At 41.7% G+C, this 26531-nt stretch overlaps 1 protein-coding gene across 4 annotated transcripts in view; it reads left to right on the forward strand.

The window, feature by feature from the left end:
* The window catches only part of col14a1b (collagen, type XIV, alpha 1b), a 92997-nt gene that overhangs the window by 18758 nt on the left and 47708 nt on the right, over positions 1-26531 (forward strand). For all 4 annotated transcript variants that reach the window (XM_064983659.1, XM_064983657.1, XM_064983658.1 and 1 more), the window contains 16 exons: positions 8045-8197; positions 8488-8607; positions 8898-9062; positions 9362-9523; positions 10769-11056; positions 12496-12641; positions 13501-13630; positions 15492-15631; positions 15921-16047; positions 16421-16560; positions 17212-17344; positions 18518-18586; positions 19771-19913; positions 21988-22117; positions 23143-23265; positions 24223-24372. In XM_064983659.1, coding sequence (XP_064839731.1) covers positions 8045-8197; positions 8488-8607; positions 8898-9062; positions 9362-9523; positions 10769-11056; positions 12496-12641; positions 13501-13630; positions 15492-15631; positions 15921-16047; positions 16421-16560; positions 17212-17344; positions 18518-18586; positions 19771-19913; positions 21988-22117; positions 23143-23265; positions 24223-24372 — 2319 coding nt within the window. The remainder of the gene's footprint in view (positions 1-8044; positions 8198-8487; positions 8608-8897; positions 9063-9361; positions 9524-10768; positions 11057-12495; positions 12642-13500; positions 13631-15491; positions 15632-15920; positions 16048-16420; positions 16561-17211; positions 17345-18517; positions 18587-19770; positions 19914-21987; positions 22118-23142; positions 23266-24222; positions 24373-26531) is intronic.

Genomic DNA, 26531 nt, shown 5'->3' on the forward strand with positions numbered 1-26531 from the left:
GGTTTTCTAACAGTTTCATTGCAAAAGAAATACACCTGGCTGGCTCGGTCTGTCAGCTTGTGGTGAAAGGAACTCATTTATTGTACATGGCTCTAGCTCAGGGATGGACAACTTTGATGGGGGTGGAGGCCACAGCAAATCGGTCTCATCATGAGGGGCTGCGTACCCACATCCATACCCACACATGCAGTCAGAGTCGGCCCTAGCCTTTTGGGGCCCCGTGTTAACTAATTTTATGCAATTCTATTCATTTTGCCATGAGGTCGAGAGATAAATTCGCAATTTTACAGCTAATTTCCTGCAATTCTTCACTTTTTGCCAAAGGGTAGAGACAAATGTTTCCCTTTTTTAACATGATATCTGATGATCAATGGTGGCCCTCAGGTCGATAATTCGACCATGATTTAAATAGCTGGTCGCTAGACTAACATTCCAATAAAAATAATGTTAGCTGACATGGGCTAATTGAGTGACTGTCATTGACTGACATAACAATAGAAACTGCTGATGCACAACCAAATTTCTAAATTGCACCTTGTGTATTCTACTATTGATCTGCAGGCCTACAAAAAAGTGGTCCGCGGTCCATCAGTTGACCATCCCTGCTTTAGCTGATGCATATACAGACCACAGCGAACTTACCGGATACATTATGTACAAAATGAGCAATCAACAAACAACTCAACGCAATGTCATTTCCCCATGCTACAAATCACGATGAACGATGAATCAACAGAGCATGCCTCATCGCAGACGGATCCACTGTTGTTAAAGCCAAATTGAAAGTGAGCAAAATAGTGCTGTGGCCTAGACTGAGAGAGAGTCTGGCATTCCATTAATGCAAGTGCAGGCTTTACTGAGTTATGAAGCGTGGAGAAAAAGCTTCATTAATGGAACTTGACATTCAGACAGAGTCATTTGGAGTCCCGAGTAGAAATAGAAGGGTTAGGAATGTGACAGGTGACGGATGCTCTCAGGCAGTTAGGCGGGCACACGTTTTAAAGTCACCTAGTCAACCCCATCCAGAGAAAAGATGCCACGTGATCACGTCCATATTGCCCGAGGGAATGGGCCTCTGTTGACCAGCATCATTCATTAGGTGGACGTGTTTAGCCTCTGAGGCTTGAACTTTTGATGACAGTTTTCTTATAAAAAATGTTGTTTCCTTTGTTGTTATTGGTTTTGGGTGAGTGAGGGAGTGTACACTTTCTGAGATGTCACACAAACACCTGCCAGGATGTTGTGTGAGTCAGTGTGGCTGTCACATCACCCGACTCCTCCAGTCTGTGGTTAATTGTTTCTAGCGACAGAAGTGCATTTGAATATTCGCAGGACAAGTTTGACTTACAGTAATTTCCCCCGGGTTCCCACGACAACGTCTGAACGTTGTCACATTGTCTGCTCATTGTTCGGTTCTCTACCGTATGGGGCTGACAGATAAACGAGTAACATCCTCGCTTGGTTGACAGCGCGGCCCTTTCTTCATATGCTGCATCGCCTCACAGTCACAAAGCCAATGCCCAGAGGTGAGGCTTTACCTGTTCCACTCTGCCCCAGTCGCTGTAGTCCCATCACTCACTGGGAGTGGGGCCGTGTGGCCTAAACATCTTCATAACCTTCATAAGCTTATGGTATGAGAAAGTACGGTGGAAAATATGCAGACAGAGGGCCATACATTCTGTAGACACATTTAGGATTTTATTGGAGAATAGGGAGATTCTTCTGTCACAACATCCTTCATAAGGCCGAAGATTTTAAGTCGATTCATTTCAAGTTACCCATCGAAAAACATTAGCCTATACCTGCATTGTTTTCAGATAAATGCATGAGGAAAAATCCACCTGGATCCCCTAGAGAATTATGAATGCCAGAGACCAATCATAATCTGATATCAATGGACCAGTAAGAACTGTACAGATGAACCATACACCATTCGATCACTATTAATAAGGCACTGCTCATATCTAATGTCTTACATATTTCAGCCACATATTACATATACTACAATAACATTAAGAGAACTAGCATTGCTATATTGAGGCTTGTATAATTGGTTCTACTGTGGTCTGTGAGATGCCTGTGGGAGGAAAGCATGGAGATTCCTCCTTATGTACTGAACAAAAATATAAATGCAACATGCAACAATTTCAAAGATTGTACAGAGTTACAGTTCATATAAGGTAATCAGTCAATTGAAATCAATTAATTAGGCCCTAATCTATGGATTTCACATGACTGGGAATACAGATATGCATCTGTTGGTCACAGATACCTTTAAAAGAAAGGTAGGGACGTGGATCAGAAAACCAGTCAGTATCTAGTGTGACCACCATTTGCCTCATGCAGCGCAACACATCTCCTTCACATAGAGTTGATCAGCCTGTTGATTGTGTCTTGTATAATGTTGTCCTTCTCCTCTTCAATGACTGTGCGAAGTTGGTGGATATTGGCGGGAACTGGAACACGCTGTTGTACACGTCGCTCCAGAGCATCCCACACATGCTCAATGGGTGACGTGTCTGGTGAATATGCAGGCCAAGAACTGAAAGAACTGGGACATTTTCAGCTTCCAGGAATTGTGTACAAATCCTTGCGACATAGGGCCGTGCATTATCATGCTGAAACATGAGGTGATGGAGGCGGATGAATGGCACGACAATGGGACTCAGGATCTTGTCATGGTATCTCTGTGCATTGAAATTGCCATCAATAAAATGCAATTTGTGGTTGATGTCCATAGCTTATGCCTGCCCATACCATAACCTTACTGCCACCATGAGGTACTCTGTTCACAACGTTGACGTCAGCAAACCGCTCACCCACACAACGCCATACACGTACTCTGCAATTGTCAGGCCGGTTGGACGTACTGCCAAATTCTCTAAAAGACGTTGGACGCAGCTTATGGTAGAGAAATAAACATTTGACGTAAAACTGCACGTTTTAGAGTGGCCTTTTATTGTCTCCAGCACAAGGTGCACATGTGTAATGATCATGCTGTTTAATCAGCTTCTTGCTATTCCACACCTGTCACGTTGATAGATTATCTTGGCAATGGAGAAATGCTCACGAACAGGGATGTAAACAAATTTGTGCACAAAATTTGAGAGAAATAAGCTTCTTGTGCATTTGGAAAATGTCTGGGATCTTTTGCTTCAGCTCATGAAACATAGGACCTACATTTTAAACGTTGCGTTTTATTTTTGTTTAGTGTAGTTTATTCTGCATAATTTCATTATTCTACTGTATGGTAGAGCTCCTCGGAGACAGATCCTGTGAATAATGTCAACCCTATGAGATTATTAGGCTTAGATTTGCCACTGGGGTAGGAGGGCTGGTGTGGAGCTCCACTGGCTAATCACATGTATTATTGTCAGAGGGACCACTGGCTAATCACATGTATTATTGTCAGAGGGACCACTGGCTAAGCACATGTATTATTGTCAGAGGGAGCTAGTTTGTTTGGAGTAGTTGCATAAATTCATGGTATATGTGACCAGATTTTATATTCTTCTTACCTGCTTATTTACACTGAGTGTCCAGAACATTAAGAAAACCTTCCTAATATCTAGTCGCACCCACTTTTGCCCTTCGAACAGTCTCAATTCTTTGGGGCATGGACTATGCAAGATACCGAAAGTGTTCCACAGGGATGCTGGTGTCACGACTTCCACCGAAGTCGGCCCCTCTCCTTGTTCGGGCGACGGTCGACGTCACCGGTCTTCTAGCCATCGTCGCTCCACTTTTTATTTTATATTTGTTTTGTCTTGGTTTTCCACAAACCTGGTTCGCATTCCCTCATCTGACTAAATGTATTTTACCCTCTGTTCCCCCCATGTCTGTGTGTGGAATTGTTTGTTACATGTGGTTCGCATCAGGCTGGTTTGCGCCGGGTATGTGTTTAACTCGTGTGTTTTGTTTACCGTTTGTGTACTTTGGGCGTTATCGCTGTTTTCCTTGGTCATGAATAAAGTGCACCTGTTATCACCCATCTCTGCTCTCCTGCACCTGACTAACCTTCAACATTGTGACATATGGCCCATGTTGACTTCAATGCTTCCCACAGTTGTGTCAAATTGGCTGGATGTCCTTTGGGTGGTGGACCATCCTTTATACACACAGGAAACTGTCGACAGCAGCGTTGCAGTTCTTGGCACAATCAAATAGGTGTGTCTGGCACCTACTACCATACCCCGTTCAAAGGCACTTCAATCCTTTGTCTTGCATTCACCCATTCAATTGTCTTAAGGCTTAAAAGTCCTTCTTTAACCTGTCTCCTCCCCATCATCTCCTCTGATTTAAGTGGAATTAACAAGGCGTCATAGATTGACCATTTGAATCCAGTTGAAAGCTATGTCATGGAAAGTTCAGGTGTTCCTAATGGTTTGTACACTGAGTGTATAGGAATAAGTGAGTATGTGTGTGTATATACGGTACCAGTCAAAAGTTTGGACACACCTACTAATTTTTTTAATGAACCTTTATTTAACTAGGCAAGTCAGTTAAGAACAAATTCTTATTTACAGTGACGGCCTACCCCTGCCAAACGCGGACGAAGCTGGGCCAATTGTGCGCTGCCCTATGGGACTCCCTATTTTCAACATTGTAGAATAATAGTGAAGAAAACTATGAAATAGCACATATGGAATCGTGTAGTAACCCAAAAAGTGTTAAACAAATCCAGAATATATTTTATATTTGAGATTCTTCAAAGTTGCCACCCTTTGTCTTGATGACAGCTTTGCAGACTCTTGGCATTCGCTCAAGCAGCTTCACAAGGGACCCCACACCATCACACCTCCTCCTCCATGCTTCACGGTGGGAACCACACATGCGGAGATCACCTACTCTGAGTCTCACAAAGACACAGAGATTGGAACCAAAAATAGCTCATTTAGACTCATCAGACAAAAGGACATATTTCTACCAGTCTAATGTCCATTGCTCATGTTTCTTGGCCCAAGCAAGTCTCTTCTTCTTATTGGTGTCCTTTAGTAGTGGTTTCTTTGCAGCAATTCGACCATGAAGGCCTGATTCACACAGTCTCTTCTGAACAGTTGATGTTGAGATGTGTCTGTTACTTGTGAAGCATTTATTTGTGAAGCATCTGTGAAGCATTTATTTGGGCTACATGAGAGCCAGTTTTATCATAGCGCTTGATGGTTTTTGTGACTGCACTTGAAGAAGAAACTTTCAAAGTTCTTGAAATTTTACGGTTTAACTGACCTTCATGTCTTAAAGTAATGATGGACTGTCGTTTCTCTTTGCTTATTTGAGCTGTTCTTGCCATAATATGGACTTGGTCTTTTACCAAATAGGGCTATCTTCTGAAATGCATTCCAGGTGACTACCTCATGAAGCTGGTTGAGAGAATGCCAAAAGTGTGCAAATCTGTCATCTAGGCAAAGGGTAGCTACTTTTTTGTTAACTACATGATTCCATATGTGTTATTTCATAGTTTTGATGTCTTCACTATTATTCTACAATTTAGAAAATAGTTAAAATAAAGAAAAATCCTGGAATGAGTAAGTGTGTCCAAACTTTTGACTGATACTGTGCATACGTGTCACTTTTGTCACGTGTAGCTTTCACTAATCGATCACTTTAACCCTGTCATGTTCATACTGTAGATTAATGAGCTAACCTTTGAGGTTATCTGCCTAGTGGACATGCATGTTTGGAATCTGCTTCTAGCCGATGCACACAACTACTTTGCCCTTTCATGTTTTTGGAGAGGAATGTTAGGCCCTTATCTTGAGGCGATGGTGACTTCTCTCCTCTGTGTTTGTAAATTGCACACATTATAAATCTGGATGCGGATGAGAGAGCGGTGCATGGATCTGCTTTGACATGGAGGAATGGGAACTCTTGGCTCCCTCTCCCTCTAGGCATTACCGCAGTCGCCTTAACCCTGACTTGGCCTTGACTGTTGACCCTGTGACCCATCAGATCCACAAGCGCCTGAGGTCCTCCACTAATAGCTATGTTCTAAAAGAATCTCTCTCTCCCTCTTTCAACCCTCTCCCTTTCTCCATTCTTACTATCCCCTCTGCTTTTCAGTGTCCTTCTCCTATCCGCCTGTCTGTATAGTGTCTACCACTCTCTCCACCCTCTGTCCTCCTATACCTCTCTTGGAAAAGTGGCATCCTATGATGGTGCCACGTTGAAAGTCACTGAGCTCTTCAGTAAGGCCATTCTACTGTCTGTCTATGGAGATCGCATGGCTGAGTGCTCGATTTTATACACATGTCAGGAAGGGGTGTGGCTGAAATAGCCGAATCCGCTAATTTGAAAGGGTGTCCAAATACTTTCTTATATATAGTGTATTCAGGAAAACTGGTTTGAATGTGAAGCCACCTGTTGTGACACCTACTCAGTGTAGTGATATGTCATCTAGAGATGTCTTGTTCTACTCTCACTCCCCATCTTCCCACCGTCTATGCACCTGGCTATGTTTGCTGCCCTGCTATTAAAGGCACTCAGACAATGCTCTTTCATTCACTCCAAAATGGTGCCCTGCCCTTCAATTAAATGTTCAGGAAACAGGAGGTTATTTTATGAGGTTGACACACATAAAACACTTTTTTTGTTTGACTTGCTTTACTACGGTCTATTATGCTGAGATATTGATTGGTTTGGAAACAGAAATTCCAGGACGGTACAGACTTGTAGGAAGTGATAGACCACTCTGTTTCTGTCAATGGCAAATTAAACAACTCTTAAAAAATGCAGTTCTACTCTAGATTGCATAAAATGTTCCAGCCTGGTAAGTATTTGTTCGACATCTGGGGGATAAGATGGTTATTGAATGATATATTCTATCTTTTCCAACCAACAGAGTAATTAATGTACAGTATGTTTATCTTTTGCATGGATTTGAACCCAACCACACCTTTTTGATTGAAATATTGTTTAAGTGATGATCTCTACATTGATGTTATATACTGTATATCCTCTCTCCCCAGAGGTAGAGCAAAACATCCAGAAGATATCGGTCCTCTCAGCTCAGACGGAATTTGTGTGCCACTGCAGTTGTGTGCATTGAACGCTCGATGGGAAAAGTGGCACATACCACCTACAGCTAATTTACAATCTGAAATCAATCATTGTAATCCACCATAAAGGCTGATGGAATGCTGGATTACTTTTACAGTATTTTGCTTTTAAACAATAAACTGCTGCCCTATTCTAGTTGTCTGTGTCTTTGCTGGTCACCCAATTTCACAATTCTCACACACAACAATTGGCATACGAGAAATATACTGTCAACCAAAAAAATCTTGATTCTGGGTATATTATTTCCTATAAGACTCTGAAAGTCTGACAGTTTCCTGAACTGTGAAAGTCAGAGTTTCTTTCCTGACTTTTTTCCTGAACTTAAGATACAAACAGTATTCAATGCAGATTTGTGCATATCCTGCAGAAACCTTCTGAATCCACACAGAGAGAGAGTTCTGGTTCAATGTCTTTCACTCACGCTATCTGAGTATGTCGGATCAGGATAATATCCAGCACATTGCTGTCATCATGTCTGTTTATGGTCTAATGACAGGCCTCTCTACTTTAATAGATCGGCACAGATTGTGAGAGGAGGCATAATGAGATATGTTATTATGTGAAACTCTATGTAGCATAGAGTGTCTAAATAAAATGTCACCTAATCAAGGCCTATTTTCTCTTCATTGACTGGGTGTATTCATGAGCACTAGCATTATTTTTGCATGAATTATACACTAAATTGCCCTTCAGGGAATTTCGTGGGAAGATGTATTAAACTGAATAAACAAATGCTTTGGACCTAAGCTGCACTTCAAAGAATTACAAATGCTTTTTTGTTGTTTGATTCAGTTATTTATTATTTATTGTTTGATTCAGTTTACCATTATTTGATAAGTTACTCTCTTCAGTGACCTTACTTACCCCTTTACGCTCAGCAGTGGTATGTTGTATATTCTTGTGTTTTATCTAGGCTATTGTTTGAATGCTTTGTCATTAGTATGTTGGTTTAAACATAATCTGGTCTGTGTATCTTTTTCCCTTACAGAGCAGTTCATGTGTAAGACCCCGGCCATAGCGGATATTGTGATCCTGGTGGACGGATCATGGAGTATCGGACGGATAAACTTCCGTCTGGTCCGCATGTTCCTGGAGAATCTGGTTAGCGCCTTCCATGTGGAGTTTGACAAGACACGGATAGGCGAGTCATTTTACTGGTTTCTTCATCATCATCATTGGTGACGTTGTTTCCCTATCATTGTCATCATCATTAAAATGATAAGCATGAGAAAGCAGCGTTGCTAAAGAGCTCATGATTAGATGATTAGCCTTTCTATCCCACCCACTTAAGTCACGGGTACTGTAGTTTCTGTGTCGTTGTGCTGCTGCGTTTCATCTGGGTAATAAATGATTAGATGCTCGTCAGTACAGTAACAGCGTGTGTTTGTGTGTTGAGAGAAGCTACCCTGAGTGTTGATTCCCTTTGCACAGGCCTGGCCCAGTATAGTGGTGACCCCAGGATTGAGTGGCACCTGAACACTTTCACCACCAAAGAAGCAGTCATCGACGCTGTGAAGAACCTTCCTTACAAAGGAGGGAACACACTGACGGGTACTGGAAAGGAATCCTTTCTTCCTCTGTACTCTGTAATACTACTGAACTCCACACAATACACATTACCCACCCGGCAACAAATTATGCTCATGATGTTATTCTACCACATTTTATTACGTCCAGATAACCTGATTGACATTCTGTTTTCCATTACATTTTGACCATATCTTAGAGATTTAGCCAGGGAACCCAATAACCCAACAAAGACGCTAATACTGTATGTGACAGTCCTCAAGAACCCCTGTGTATGCAGGAGTTAGACAGTATACTGATCTTCTCTACTGTAGGTCTTGCATTGACGTACATCCTTGAGAACAGTTACAAACCCGAGTCCGGATCCAGGGCCGGCGTTCCCAAAATTGGAATCCTGATCACAGATGGGAAGTCTCAAGACGATGTCCAACCCCCAGCGCGGAGTCTGAGAGAGGCGGGAATAGAGCTGTTTGCCATTGGTATGAGACAAAGCCTCATCTTAGTTTTCTCTACATGCTCATATACTACTGTAGTTAGATTGAATGCAGATGCAATTTTCTTGACTGATGGAGGGCATTCTTTCACCTTTTACATTTATACAGTATTTGGGAAATCTGGTTTGAATGTGAAGCCACTTGTTCTGACACCTGCCCAGTGTAGTGATATGTAATCTAGAGATGTCTCAATCTACTCATCTCTCTCTCTCTCAATTCAAAGGGCTTTATTGGCATGGGAAACATCTCTCTTTCTCTCCCTCTCTCACTCCCCCTCTATAAAGGTGTGAAGAACGCTGATGAGAAAGAGCTGAAGGCCATTGGCTCTCCTCCAGAGGAGACGCACGTCTACAATGTGGCTGACTTCAGCGTCATGAGCTCCATCGTGGAGGGTCTGACCAGGACCGTCTGCGACCGGGTCGAACAGCTTGACAAAGCCATCAAAGGTGAGCCAGATTCAAGTAGAGTAGTAGATTCAGAAAAGAGAATTGAGAATGTCACATCCAGACCTAGGTTCAAATACATGTGTATTTGAGTATCTGGTATTTAAAATTGTTTTCTGTGTATTTTTGTATTTTCAAATACACAGCCCAAAACAAGTACAGTACTTTTATTTTAGTATTTTAATGGTTATTTGTAAAGACCAAATAGTTTCCAATACCTGGGATTGTATAGACATTTAGTCACATAGTATACCTTTGTACAAGCAGACATTGTTTAAAGTGACACTTCAATGATTTTGGACAGATCCACCGGAAAGCAAACACATCCATCCCCTCATCCTCCAATCCTTTCTATGTCCTCTGCCGCCCTACATCTTCTAACCCTTTCTATTTTCTCTGCCGCCCTACATCTTCTAACCCTTTCTAATTCCTCTGCCACCCTAAATCTTTTAACCCTTTCCATTTCCTCTGCCATCCTACATCTTCTAACCCTTTCTAATTCCTCCGCCGCCCTACATCTTTTAACCCTTTCCATTTCATCCGCCATCCTACATCTTCCTACCCTTTCTATTTCCTCCGCCATCCTACATCTTACTACCCTTTCTATTTCCTCCGCCACCCTACATCTTTTAACCCTTTCTATTTCCTCTGCTATTCTACATCTTCTAACCCTTTCTATTTCCTCCGCCACCCTACATCTTCTAACCCTTTCTATTTCCTCCGCCACCCTACATCTTTTAACCCTTTCTATTTCCTCCGCCACCCTACATCTTCAAATCCTTTCTATTTCCTCCGCCACCCTACATCTTCAAATCCTTTCTATTTCCTCTGCCACCCTACATCTTCTAAACCTTTCTATTTCCTCTGCCATTCTACATCTTCTAAAACTTTCTATTTCCTCCACCATCCTACATCTTCTAACCCTTTCTATTTCCTCCGCCACCCTACATCTTCTAACCCTTTCTATTTCCTCTGCCACCCTACATCTTCTAAACCTTTCTATTTCCTCTGCCACCCTACATCTTCTAAACCTTTCTATTTCCTCTGCCACCCTACATCTTTTAACCCTTTCTATTTCCTCTGCCACCCTACATCTTCTAAACCTTTCTATTTCCTCTGCCACCCTACATCTTCTAAACCTTTCTATTTCCTCTGCCGCCCTACATCTTCTAACCCTTTCTATTTCCTCTGCCATTCTACAACCTCCCTTCTTTTCTCTCATTCTTCTCCCACTCTAAAATTTCTCAGGCGACACAGGCCCAGAAGTCACCATGGCCGCTCCCAGAGACCTGGTGACCTCGGAAGTGACGGCCAGGAGTTTCCGGGTGTCGTGGACCCACGCCCCTGGCACGGTGGAGAAGTACCGGGTGGTGTTCTACCCTGCCAGCGGGGGCCAGCCCGAGGAGAAGGTGGTGCAGGGCACAGTGGACACGGTGGTGCTCAACTACCTCCTCTCGCTGACTGAGTACCAGGTGGCCGTGTTCGCCATCTATGCCAGCTCAGCTAGCGAAGCCCTCCGAGGCAGCACTACCACATGTAAGTCGAGTTACAAAACTGAATCTCATCTAATTTAGTGGTGGCTAGAAGTTGATGAATGGCAATGAAATCCCCCCATGGATATCTGTGAATACTAAGTACACAATTGACCTTGTCTCAAAGTTAATGGGGATGGTGAGTAACCTACCGCTGTCAAGACTGACATACAGATGGAGGAGGAAGTAAGACAATTTACGACATCCAAACATCCAGTAAATCTGTAAAGGCTCTCACTTTTTGGTGCTTAAGTAGCCCGTATTGCATTTAGGCCCACCATTTATGTAATTCTATAGACAGGTTAAGGGAGGGGCTATGGCCACTCTTGGTCAAACAGGTTAACAGAAATGGAGATTGCTTTGCTGTGTGAATTGTGAATTATGCCAAATTGTTTACAATTTTACCTTTGCTTTTCCTCTTAGTATGTTACGAAACTGAAAAGGGTTCTTCGTGAAACCCAAAAGGGTTATACCTGGAACCAAAAAAATATTTTTCAAAGGGTTCTCCTATGGAGACTGCTGATTAACCATTTTAGGTTCTAGATAACACCTTTTTTACCAAGATTGTATATAAACTCAATCAAGGGAAGCTAGGACATGCTAACGAGTCTGTAACCTTGAGGTAAGCGAGCAGGGTGTTGTATGTCTTTGTCCCTAGTGGAGACAGTATAGCCTACTCACCAAGGTCCAGGGAGAGCTCAGTTGGGACTCCGTAGTCAGCCAGCACAAGCAAGTTATTAGGTTCAAATGGGGACAAAGTTAATAGTCTACAAAAGGAAAAACAAAAAGGCATGCCAACCTAAGGAAAAAGGATTCAGACACAAATGTGAAAACCCTGCCGGGTCAGGAGGCTACTTCCAATCAGCTTCTCAGCTAGGTAATCTCTCCCACCTGTGAGCAATCACTCCCTACTGGCACTTCGAGCACCTGGCCCTGCTGCTGCCTGGATATGAATAATGGACTGCTAGTGAAATGGACTGCTAGTGTAACTGTGTCCTAACCCACTTCCTATTGCTAACCCCTGATCAGCTGCACATCAGGACCTTAATTAGAGTACAATCAGCTGTCTTAGACAGAGCAGGGCTGGAACAAAAACCTGCAATGCAGTAGGTAATCATTTCACTCTTAGTCTGCACCTGTTGTTTACAAAGCATGTGACAAATAACATTTAATATGATTTTAGCTCTCCATAAGGAGGGTTTTGCTAAACCTGGTCTACTGGTCTAAGTCAGGACCTTGTCTCAACCCTGTGTGAGCTGTGTGTGACCCAAATAAATACAATTACTAGAACGGGCAAAGCCCCTCTGACCAATTTGACTGCACCCTCATTGGTACACTCAATATGACTAATATAGAATTGTAATCCTGAATGTTGACTTGAATGTTGATGGCTGTTGTAGTAATTCTATGACGTGACCCCTGTATAACCCTTGTGTGTTACAGTGGCCCTACCCATGGTGAACAACCTGGAGCTGTTTGACATCACCCACAATAGTATGAGAGCCCGCTGGAGGGTCGCAGAGGGGGCTTCTGGCTACATGATCCTCTATGCTCCACTGACCGAGGGAGACGCCGCCGACGAGAAGGAGGTGAGAGAGAAAAAGAGAACAAAGGGAGGACGGAGAGGATAGAGAAAGGAGGATGAGAGGAATGAGCGAGAAGAGGAATGAGATGGTAAAATAAAGAAGGGGAATATAGAGAAGGGGAAAAGACTATCAGAAAGAAAAGGAAAGAAGAAGTATAATCCAAAGCACAGATGGAGAGGGAAAGAGAGAGAAGAGGATTTAAGAAACAGAGTGGCTAAATTTAAATACAGAGGAAAATAAAGAAGTAGCAAGGGAGGGAATTTAGACTCAAAGCAAGGAAATGTTTAGAATACATTGTAACTAGTACAGTGAAAGGGGGAGAGGGAGAGAGAAAATGAGGGCAAAGTCCTCCACTGCTCAAATTCCACCCATCCTGTTAGTGCTCATTAAAAAAGAACACTCCCTCCAGGCACAGTAATCAGTTCAGGTTCACAGTTTCACTTGCTCAGCCTGTTGGGGCACAACATGGCTTCCAGGGCTTTTGTCTCTTTTTCTCAAAGTGATGCTTGAAGTTTTTGTGCTAAATGTTACATTGACTGTTGTAGATTATCCAGACAGGTTTTACGTGCATATCTGGGTTGTTTAGTTACAATCTGCAGCCTCTATATAGAATAGCCTAAAAGAAATGCAATCTTATGGTTCATTCTGTAAAATGCAGGAAATGGCACTTTTATTTCACACCCTCGTGTATCACGTCTGGCTGGCTGCCACTTTATCTGGCGGTGTGACTGCCTTGCCCTTGTCTGTTTGATGGTTGATATTCTGTCTCTATCGAACCCCTGTATATATCTTGCTCCTTTGCCAACCTCTCTGCGTACCTGTCTGTCACCTTGTCTAAGGTCTCTGATGACTGTTTGTGCAGGTGAAAGTGGCTGAGACTGTGAACGAAGTGGAACTGGAGAACCTGACTCCAGACACAGAGTACACAGTGACCGTGTACGCCATGTACGGAGAGGAGGCCAGTGACCCTATGACCAGTCAGGAGACCACGTGTGAGTAACCACCTCATACACTCGTACGCATGCACGTGTACACACAGATTCACATACATTATGAATAAGCAGACACACATAGACAGTACCAGTCAAATGTTTGGACACACGTACTCATTCCAGGGGTTTTCTTTATTTTGACTATTTTCTACATTGTAGAATAGTAGTGAAGATATCACAACTATGAAATAACACATATGGAATCACATAGTAACCAAAAAAGTGTTAAACGAATCAAAATATATTTTATATTTGAGATTCTTCAAATAGCCACCCTTTGGCTTGATGACAGCTTCATGAGGTATTCACCTGGAATGTATTAAAAATGAATATGTGAACTTTCTTTCCTTCTTAATGCGTTTAAGCCAATCAGTTGTGTTTTGACAAGGTAGGGGTTGTATACAGAAGATAGCCCTATGTGGTCCATATTATGGGAAGAACAACTCAAATAAGCAAAGAGAAAAGACAGTCCATCATTAGTCCCAACCTCAACCCAATTGAGATGGTTTGGGATGAGTTGGACCGCAGAGTGAAGGAAAAGCAGCCAAAAAGTGCTCGGCGTATGTGGCAACTACTTCAAGACTGTTGGAAAAGCATTCCAGATGAAGCTGGTTGAGAGAATGCCAAGAGTGTGCAAAGCTGCCATCAAGGCAAAGGGTGGCTACTTTGAAGAATCTCAAATATAACACTTTTTTGGTTACTACACAATTCCACGTGTGTTATTTCATAGATTTGATGTTTTCACTATTCTACAATGTATATCTTTTTTTAAATACTTTAAAACCCTGGAATGAGAAAGTGTGTCCATACTTTAATTTTTTTTTATTTTTTTTTACTTACTGTAGGTATTTAGATGTTTTGTTAGCCATCAGGCTTAGTGAATTTGCATACTTCTGCCTGCATCTTGATGTCAAGCCCTGGCAAGCTTTAGAGCAAGACGTAACAAACAGGCTGACAAAACGGTGTTCGTGCTAATTTTGTGTTTCAGAGCTATTACGTTTGCATCAATTTAGTGTTGACATTGACCAACTAATGTGTTATTGTCCTTCTTTGAGCGCTTCTAAGGGCGGTGTCACGACATGTTGTAGATATACAGAGGCTTGAAAACAGTTCAGAAAGTAGTTGTCCTTAGACGTTCTGTCTGTTTTAAGGGAACAGGACAGTGCCTTAAAAAGGAACAGTTCACTCCTGAATTAAACTTTTTTGGATGTGGTGTAGATCCAGCCTATTTATCTCCACCCCTAAAGAATGGGAAAGATAAACACTGTCTACAAATTTTGCTAGTATGTCCAGTTCATTTGGAATGGAGGTATGTAACATGATCTAAATAACAGATTGTGTGTTCTCAACTCATCTCAACATTAGACCACTTAGGACATCTGTAAACATTAGACAAACAGATCTTTTGGAGTGATCTGTCATATTTAATAAATGACAACATTGAAGTATAGTAGGAATAGATCCTTGCCAAACTTTAATACCCTCCTCTCCAACTTTTTTAAAATGTACAATTCCCTCATGAACCCAGTCCACCTTCACTGCATCCTTTTCATGCTCCCTGCGTCAAAAGTTAAACACTGACCCTCATTTAAATTGAAGAGAATGATCCGCAGCAAGAAAGAACAGGATTAATTTTAAGCAGGACTTCTAGCCCTACCTAAAGGTCCTTGTTAAATTCTAACTCTGCCAGAGAATGTACTTTGTCCGCAGAAGGCCATTCTCCTGCCCTTTTTATTTTCCTCTCAATCAAAAAGAGTCACTCGCGTCATGCACCAGCGGGATGGTGACTCAGGTTGTGTTTAATTACAACTATATTAGGGTTGACCCGTGTTCCTGTTCTCTACCCCTCCTCATCTCCCAGTACCCCTGACCCCGGCGCGGAACCTGCGCTTCTCCGACGTCGACCACAGCTCGGCCAGGCTCACCTGGGAGGCGACGTCCAAGAAGGCCAACGGCTACCGCATCATGTACGTCAAGACAAACGGAGTGCAGACCAATGAGGTGAGAGCTCACGGCACTTGGCCAATAACGTAGCTGGACTTTAAACCCATGACTAGATCGTGTTAATGTTAATGTTGCGGACTTACCCCCTAAAGAAATAACTTTTCTTGCAAACCTGTTAGACTGTGATATATAATCTAGTGCTGACTGATTTATAGAAAAGTAGGCATCACTGGAATGGATACCAAATTTCTAAGATAAGTTCAATAAAATATATATACTGTTTTATTGTCACATAGAGGGACTCACACTGACCGTTAACCCTGACCTCTTTCTTCCGTGGCTATAGATGGATGTTGGCCGCATCACCACCCTGTTGCTAAGGAACCTGACGTCATTGACAGAGTATACGGTGGCCATCTTTGCTATCTATGACGAGGGCCAGGCAGAGCCCCTTACTGACAGCTTTACCACTAGTAAGACTGTCTCTACCCATATAAGCAATGCTATTGGCAGCTCTTGGCTTTCAACAACAGCCTTTATAATACACAAAAAAAGGCTTTAAATGCTGTGGCTTGTAGAAAGTGCCATAGAAATATAATTATTGGGAACGGACATTCCCATTCAATTCAACGTTCCGTGATGGGTGGGCATTCTATTTCTATGGAAAGTGCTAACAAATTATCCAGCTGTATTTGAAAATGAAACACTGATGTAACAGTTTCTTACATGTGATAAAGTGTATCTAAAAGTGAGTTCAGACTGTGAATATGACCACTCATATGCAAAGTGAAGTGGAGCTCTCCTTCCATTATTTTGAGGCATCTTTACCCTTTGTGTGTAATCCAGAGACAGTCCCAGAGCCTCTGAACCTAAAGACCAGTGAAGTCTCCACAGAGAGCTTCAGGGTCACTTGGGAACACTCAGCCCAAGACGTGGTCCTCTACAGACTCACCTGGACCCCAACCAGAGGAGGAGACACTAAAGAGGTCTGTGTCTGATGGCTGTTGGTTAGTTGAATGGATGGATAGTTCTCTGTCTGTGTTTCTGTCTATCTGTGTAATGGCCATTGGTGGAAGAAGGTGAGGACCAAGATGCAGCGTGGTACGTGTTCATATTTATTAAATAGAACTGAATACAAAGTAACAAACGAAACAGCTCCGTCAGGTGCAAAACACACTAAACAGAAAACAACTACCCACAACACAGGTGGGAACAGGCTACCTAAGTATGATTCTCAATCAGAGACAACGATAGACAGCTGCTTCTTATTGGGAACCTGCTCGGGATACTTTCTATCACACCCCTGAGCTTTTAAACACCTCACACACATGGTTACGGGATTACAAAAAGAAGACACCTGCACCATGTCAGATATAGATTATAAAAAAATGAACTTTACTAACTTTGAAATTATGAAAACGATTAATAACATTCCACCCATGTGGCCACAGATGGCGCTTTTGGTCATTGACCGCAGGAATGGGCTACAGTGCTATTTTACAAGCCCTTTTGATGACTGTAGAATTCCAGTCCATTCGGTAGCAGCAGAAATATCTGACATTTTTGACGCAACTTCTCATTACATCCCCCCCTTCCCTCCATCCCTCCCCCTCCCCTCCATCCCTCCCCCTCTCTAGATGCTCGTGAATGGTAACAGGAACAGCCACCTGCTGACTGGACTGAGGCCCATCACTGAGTACGAAGTCTCTCTGATTGCTGTCTTTAGAAACGAGGAGGAAAGCGACGCCGTGACCCTCACAGAGTCAACAGGTAATTAAGGGAAACTCCACTCCAATCAGGGTTAATTGAACATTGGGGATTGTATTGATTATTGTATTGATTTTATGTTGCCACTGTGGTACTGCTTGCTCTTTGCTAAAATCGTGCATGTCCACAACACAGCTTTTTTACCCATGTGTTGTATGTTTGCTACAGGGCATTGTTCATTGAGACTGGTCTTGAGAAACACCTTAGTGCTGAAACATTGACATTAAAGTCAAAACTACACTACATGACCAAAAGTATGTGGACACCTGCTCATTGAACATCTCATTCCAATATCATGGGCATTAATATGGAGTAGCCCCCCCCCCCCTCTATGCTGCTATAACAGCCTCAACTCTTCTGGGAAGGCTTTCCACTAGATGTTGGAACATTGCTGCGGGGTCTTGCTTCCATTCAGCGACAAGAGCATTAGTGAGGTCGGGCACTGATGTTAGGCGATTAGGCCTGGCTCGCACTCGGCGTTCCAATTCATCCCAAAGGTGTTCGATGGGGTTGAGGTCAGTGCTCTGTGCAGGCCAGTCAAGTTCGGGGAGCATTGTCATGCTGAAACAGGAAAGGGCCTTCCCCAAACTATTGCCACAAAGTTTTAGGTACAGAATCGTCAAGAAGGTCATTGAAACCCATTTCACGAAGCTCCCAACGAAGACTTCTTGTGCTGACGTTGCTTCCAGAGGCAGTTTGGAACTCGGTAGTGAGTGTTGCAACCGAGGACAGACAATTTTTGCAATGCACTTCTGTCAGCTTGTGCGGCCTACCACTTCACAGTTGTTGCTTCTAGATGTTTCTACTTCACAATAACAGCACTTACAGTTGACTGGGGCAGCTCTAGCAGGGCAACAATTTGAAGAACTGACTTGTTGGAAAGGTAGCATCCTATGACGGTGCCACGTTGAATGTCACTGAGCTCTTTAGTAAGGCTATTCTACTGCCAATGTTTGTCTATGGAGATTGTACGGCTGTGTAATTTTATACACCTGTCAGCAACAGCTGTGGATGAAATAGCAAAATCCACTCATTTGAAGGGGTGTTCACATACTTTTGTATATATAGTGTATATCTCCTCTAATTCTTCTTCTGAAATGCTCACTATACAAATCAAAATGTATTCATTAATTGATTGATTTATTGATTGGTCCGACCAATGTATCTGTTTTTCAGTGGCAAGAACAACGACTACCACAAAAGCTACTACAACCACAACTACCACACGAGCTACCACCACAGCAGGTAAACTAGATATTTTTTTCAGTCATGTACTTTATCGATTTTTATTAAGTTAATTTTGTGAGAGCTTTTAATAATAATTTCCTGAACTTGTACTGTTGTTTATAATAGTGATAGTAATGTATAATAGTGATAATGGATTGCATTTATATAGTGCTTTTCACTTGGTTTTGAAATTGCAATTCACCTCATCCATCATCAATGGAAAGAGTTTACTTTCAAAACGCTATATCCCCCCCAAAAATCTTCATTTGTGTAGGTAAAATATACATTTTCTCCGATTTTTTTTATTTTTTATTCATAGATTTGAGAAAATGTGATGTTTTGCAAGACGCTGTACATCCATTGATAGGCTGGTATGGAACGTACGGATCCTGTTTATTTGACTGTGATATGTGGTTGTCTCACCTAGCTATCTTAAGACAAATGCACTTACTGTAAGTCACTCTGGATAAGAGCATCTGATAACTGACTAAAATGTCAAATGTAAATGTTTTACATACAGATCTCCTATTATTGAATATATTTTATTAAAAAAATATATATATATGTTGGTGTCACGAATGTATCATTTGTACAGTTTTTTTAATGACAAATGTAGTTATTTGACTGTGTAAAACCTAGCAGTGCTAATTATTTATCTGAGAGTGAGGCGGAAATATAGCATTTAAAAAAAAAAACATGATTATTTGTCTCTGAAATTAAACCATGAAGTAATAGATTTTAAACACATCTGTCATTGAACAACCCCATGCCATGATTAGATAGGGAAAAAATACACCAATCTCTTTAATAATTTATTTAAACAATAAAAGCAACTTTACCAACATTTGTGAAAATGGATATGTAGAGTTTTGGATTGAAACTCTTCATCCTGTATGTAGCTATGATCTCATCAGGATCCCTGTGTTTGTGTGCCATCTCTTTCTGCACTGTTGCATCATTAGTCTATTAATATTGTGTTTATTCAAATGTATGCATGCAACCACACAGTCTGCATAGTAAAGCCACCTGGTGTCTCTATCCTATCTCCATTTTCCACCTCCCTTTCTCAACTCATCCTCGCTTCCCTTTTTCCCCCTCCCTCCACCCTCACTACCCTCTTTTTCTACCTTCCTCCAACCTCCTGTACCCTCTCTCCATCATGCCGCCTTCCCTCTACCTATCTCCCTCCCTCCCTCTCCCAGTTGTGCATCTGGGTGCGAGGAACCTCCTGCTTAGTGATCACACCACCTTCAGCATGGAGGTGTCCTGGGAGCTGCAGGACCGCAATGTGCGTCAGTACCGCGTCGCCTATGTCACCGCCAGGGGCGATCGTGCCGAGGAGACGGTAAGATGCAGACAGAGGATACTTTGTTGTCTGTTAGTACCCCCCCCCCCACACACACACACACACACACACACACAAACACAAACACTTCCTAGAGATTGGGGTTGTATGGTAGTCTTTAAGCATTTATGCCAGATGCCTAGTGATATAGTGTTTAATCAGATTCCTTATCTATTGATATCAGAATGTTGTAGTCCGGTGAGAATGTAGTCGATAAGTATTACTTATCTGTTGGATGAACCTTGCTGATTTTGTGATGTGGTGTCCCAAGCCAATGTTACAGCCTCATTGAAAGATAATAATGGAAAACAATACAATGAAATCGTGTCTTCAAATAGGATTTCAATGACAAAACAACCATTAATTCCTAGTCCAATGCTATAGTACAGGAAAACTCTGAAAAGTCGCTGAAGCCTTGCATTTGGTTTCTCAAATCACCGGCAACTTCCAGCACCACATAGCCTGAACAACTCCTATCCAATCACAGTTCACTAAAGGCCAGCCCAGCAATAGAAGCAGTAGAGTGGAACCCACAGCTCTACTCTGTAGCAAAGTCAATGCGATTGATAGTTTGCATTCTTCACAGATACTTCATTCCAAACTAGATTGAACCGCCCAAATTATAAATAGTTTATGAGGGAGCGCCCACATAATAAAAATAATCTAATTTGGCAACTGCGGTGGCATTGGGACTCGGCCATTCGGGTCGCACTCCGTCCTGCGGTCCCCCCCTTCGAAAAAGCTAACTGCTATTTTCATCACGTTTGCCTGAAATTGATTTGTCAAGCTCGCCGCTCGCCGCTTGTCATGGCTGTGAAACTTTTTGGGACGGAGGCAAGGCTAGACCGCACACGCTCGGAATGCAAACAGGAATGAGAGGAGGAATGGAGAGTGGATGAGAGAGAGACAGAGAAAAAGAAGATGCCTGGGAGAGAGAGAGAGGGAAGAGGAGGAGTGGCTTTAGTCCAGAAATGACAAACATTCTAGGTGATTCTGAAATTAGACAGCCTGCATTACGAATTCACAGTGTTCACATGTCGAGTTATGCACTGTGCAATACATTACTCAATTAACTTCTATAGCCTAACTCCTGAAAGTTTAAAAGTATATTTTTAAAACTATTTTTCCAATTAAATTTACTGATATCAGTGTCTAGGTAGTCTATACCTTCATTTCAAATTCAATGTCTATTTATAATTAAAATTGTACATAAATTGGGGGGCAAAGTACCCCAAAAAACATACTTGTTTTCTTTTGTAGCAAGGCAAGCTTAGCATTATTTGTGATTTCTAACTTCATGTACATTTCTATGCCTGTTAGTACCCCCTATATGACTTTGCAATTAATTGCTGTTTAAATCTATATTCCTGTCAGCTATTAGATGTGGATATGAATTAATAATTGTTTAATTCATGTTTATTATGTACATACACAGATTCATACGCAACCAGAGCCAGTATGATTCAAATTCTAGTTTTCTGCTCAAGTGTAGACCTGACATGTTCTTAACTATTTGGGGGAGGTATTCTTTCTTGTCATTCACTGATTGCCTAAAAGTCCTAGACTAGAGTTTCTCCTAGATAACTTAATCTCGTGTCTGCTCAATTTTGTTTCATGGCCTTAATCATTCAATTCAATCAGTCATTTGCTGAATGGTTTTCTCCAATACAGCATGTTCATTCACTCACTATCACACGTTATTGCACATGACGTAAGGACATGAAGATTCCCTTAACATACAAAAGATGCGAAAACATAAATCAGATCAGTTGATCTTTCTGTTATCACTAAAAACAAAGCCATCACAGAGCTCCTATTAGCTCGCCTGGTCCCAGACTTCACCTCTACATGTCATGCCAAACAATGACCATAGTTTGGGAGTTGGAAAGACAGCACAGACATGTTTGGTGCAAGGCTACCTACTAGCTTCATCTGTTCCTCTGATACAACTCCAGTACATTTAATCACCAGTCACATCGACCCAGCATGTCCCTTAACCGGCCTCCACTCCAGACAATACCAGAACCTCGTCCTAGTATCGTGATTTGCAGTTGTGTGTGTATCTGTGTTCTAGAAAATGGTCCCCGGTGGTCAGAACAGCCTGCTGCTGCAACCACTACTGTCTGACACGGAGTACAAGGTGACGGTCACCCCGGTCTACACCGACGGAGATGGCCCCGGTGTCAGCCGCATGGGACGCACCTGTAAGTCTGTCTGCATGACCTTCTCTGTGGTGACATTTTAGTGACAGGCTCGGACTCTGAGATATGTATTCTGTTCTCTTCGGCACAATGGAAACCTCTGTGCTTCTGTATTCTACTTTCATGTGGAATATGGAACTTTAAAGACCCAGCAGGTAAAACTGCTCAAACCATGTTGAATGGTTGTAATGACTGTTTCAACCAATGTTGCACATGGGCAATGAGTTAGTTAGGTAGTTCATGAACCCTCACCGTAGGTGAGATAACCATGCTCTGTATATCATTGACACATACTGAATAATCCAATGGAAGCTCTTCACCTCTACATCAGGGAGCTCTCGTAGGCTTAAATAAACTGTTGATTTGACAGGAGATGGTTATTCCTCCTGTGGAGGTTTTCAGAAGCTTAGCAAAATCATTTTTATGGATTTCACATTTACATTCTTCCTTCAAACATGAGTAGTTGCTTTTTATTTTCCCTGCTCTGAAAATGACAGTCCCCTTTAAGAATGAAAAATGAGGCTAATCCCTCAAACGACGTGTCACATTGGTTGTGTGTGTGTATGTGTGTGTGTGTGTGTATGATTTGTATTGTATGGAACAGGTCTGGACAAGTTCTGCTAACACTACTGAATCCAGTTGTAATTCAGTCCAACGCTGTGAGGCTGTGACTCAAAGTTAGTCATCTAAAAGCCCATCAGATGTGTATCGGGTTTAGAACTCCCAACGTGCTTCTCCTTTTAGGACAGGAGACTGAGTGACTCATATGTACACAGAGTTTCTCATCTACAATTCATTACTGTACTTGATGAAAATGTACCTTTTCTCTGAGTGTGTTCTGTTCTCTCTTTCTGTCCATCACTCACTTGCACTATGCCTTTCTCTCTCTATCCCCCTGTCTGTATCTCTTTCTTTTTTCCTCTAATTCCTTCTCTATATCTATCTGTCTCATGTCTCCATACTTTTCCCCCCTCTATCCATCTCTAATTTCATTCTCTCTTTCCCTTGCTCTTTCATTCATCCTGCAGTGCCACTGTCTGCTCCTAGGAACCTGAGAGTGTCGGAGGAATGGTACAACCGCTTCCGTATCACCTGGGACACACCCCCATCCCCAACTATGGGCTACAGGGTCGTCTACAAACCCATCTCTGGTACACACACACACACACAGTACTGCTTATTTCAAAAGATAGCCCATCTAACCCACAAAAACCTTACAACACACATCAATGCTGCATATAAAACAGATATATCCTACTACTACAACACTTACAACTCTTACAACTACTACTACTACTACTCTTACAACTACTCTTACTACTACTACTACTACTACTACCACTACTACTACTACTCTTACAACTACTACTACCACTACTACTACTACTACTCTTACAACTAAAGGTACAGCTACTACTACTACTACAACTACTACTCTTACAGCTACTACTGCTACTACTACTACTACTACTACAAATTACAATTAATTACAATAACTACTAGTACTGCTACTAATACTAATACAACCATTAATATTGCTGCTATTAATACCGATACTAATAATACTACTACTACTCCCACCACTACTACTAATGCCAATACTACGAATACTACTACTACACACACAAACACATGTTGTGAAAGTGCATGAACCCTCATTCAATATATTGTGTTAACTACAAAGGATGATATTCTGGGCCACCTCCTACGCTTGTGATCCCACTCATATGTGATCTGGTCAGTTCATCACCTTCTAAGCACGAAATGTTTAGTAAAAGAGAAATTCCTACCACCCTATTTATATATCTGCTAGAGGGAAAAATCGCCTTGACACAAAACATGTTTAAAACATTCCACACAATGATGTCTAAAGCTGTTTTCTGACTGACAACCCACTACTCAAACTCCAATTCACACTTAATACAATGCGTATTCATGAAATTCTAGCAATCACAGTCAGCTGCAAAAAATCAATAACGTCTTAAATGCTCCTTAGGCGAGAGTAGCCTTTGAATTCTGCAAGCAGTGTGCTGTAGTATGTGTGGTGGTAAATGTGAGCTCTTTCTCATGCACACACACACACACACCAAACCCTCTCTTTTTCACAGCTCCGGGACCTGCTCTGGAGACCTTTGTGGGCGAGGACGTGAACACCATGCTGATCCTGAACCTGATGAGCGGTACAGAGTACGGCGTCAGGGTCATCGCCTCCTACACCACCGGCTCCAGCGAGGCCCTCACTGGCAAGGCCAGGACACGTGAGTAGACTATCAGCAGCCCCAGGTAGAATGGGACTCGAGAATGGATATAAGTTAATTAATCGATTATTCAACACAACACCTCCAAGTAGAGCAGGACTCCAGAATGGATACTGTGTATACTGTGACTGCATAATTACTTACTTATCCTCTTTGTGCATAAAACTTAATTAATTTATTAAACACTTTCTGGTCACATTGATCACTGCCAAGGTGATTGGGGCACAATGTTTGTCAAATACACTTCTGTTATTCATCATCCCATCTCCAGGTCTGCTCCTCTACATTTTCCAGGCGCTCTTATCCATAGCGACTTACAGGAGTTCAGTGCCTTGCTCAAGGGAACATCAACAGATTTTTCATCTAGTCGGCTTAGGGATTCAAACTAACAACTTTCCTTGCGTTGCTGGCCCAACGCTGTTAACCACTAGGCTACCTGCCTCCCTCTCTAATTTGAATCCCCAACTTTCCCAGCAAGCATCGTTTGGATCACATCTAGGTTAACTGGTGCTGTCTGAGATTGAATCAGTGCGAATTATTGAGTATCACAGCTTCACTCCATCGGAGACTGCAGCCGCCACAATGATATCAAGTGGCCAGGCAGGTGTGCCTAATGTAGTACCAGTGTCAGCAACCCAGCACTGTAACGGAGATCATTGTCTTATTAGGGCTGGCAGCTCCCAGATAATCAGATTGGAAGGGGGAGTGGAAACTAGAGACTCGCATTCGTTTGCACATAACTACGATATCACCTTGTGCATGATAATTAAGTAAAGCACGCTTGGGTAGTGCGTGATTTGAAGGGCATAGATAGAGATATAGCAATCAGGATAGGGGTGTCTCTTGGGTGGAGTTTGATGCCTGACTGACACAGAGTGAGCATGTTAATGAACCCTGCACTACAGTAAGAAACAATGGGGATAGCTCAATGTCATGTTCAAGATCTCCTTGTTTTACAGTCATTTATGTGTATAGTTACTTTGTGAAAGTCAATGAATTGTTGTATTGTATGTTAAGAATTATGTAAGTCTACTTGTGTAAACGTTAATTAATTTATTCATATGCATCGGGAAATGTGCATGTTCCAAGATATGCCGATGAGATTATTTACCGAACAGTTGTGAGTAAATTAGTTTGTGTGACTCTGAATACAAAATATGGACATAATTTACTCCAAGCTCCCCAAATTAAATGGAGTTTATTTACAAAACGCTATATCCACCAATTTTTCACGTTTGTGTTTTTTAATCAGAAATTATTGCTTATGGATACTTTCATGCGTGGGTAAAATATTACTGTTCTCAGATTTTTTATTGATATATTTTAGATGTGTTAAAATGTTTTATTTAGCAAAATGCTATATAGCCATTGTTTAGCTGGAATGGAATATCTGTATCATGTATATTTGACTGTGATACTGTATGTGGTTGTCTTACCTTGCTATCTTAAGATGAATGCACTTACTGTATGTCTGGATAAGAGCATCTGCATCTAAATGACTAAAATGTCAAATGTAAATGTTTTACATAAATTCTATAAAGTATTATGATATCTGCATTTAAAAAATATACGGTATATATATTAAGTTCACAAATGTATAATTTGTACATTTCTCTGTTAAGCATTTAGCTGTTTGTTACATTTGACTCACAGAAACGCAGTATCCCACAAACACAGATGGGAAAAATAGCTACTTAAATATGATCCCCAATTTGAGACAACGATTACCAGCTGCCTCTAATTGGGAATCATACAAAACACCAACATAGAAAAATAAACTAGAACACAACATAGAAATAATAAACTAGACTACCCCCCTAGTCACACCCTGACCTACTACGCCATAGAGAAACAATGGCTGTCTATGGTCAGGGCGTGACAAGTACTACTTATTTCTCTGAGAGTGAGACAAATATTTTGCAAAAAAACATGATTATTTGTCTCTCTGAAATGAAACCATCAAGTGACAGATGTTAAACAAATACATGTCTGTCATTAAAAAACCCTTGATTAGATATTGATATTGAGTTTTTTTCACTATGTTTCATAATTTCTTTAAAAAATTAATTTACCAACATTTCTGAAAATGTATATATTGCATTTTGGAATGAAACTGTAAATGTATGTCCCACTGAAATATTCAAATCGATAGCAGCATG

The sequence above is a fragment of the Oncorhynchus masou genome, chromosome 13 (assembly GCF_036934945.1).
Source record: "Oncorhynchus masou masou isolate Uvic2021 chromosome 13, UVic_Omas_1.1, whole genome shotgun sequence".
Classification (NCBI taxonomy): domain Eukaryota; kingdom Metazoa; phylum Chordata; class Actinopteri; order Salmoniformes; family Salmonidae; genus Oncorhynchus; species Oncorhynchus masou.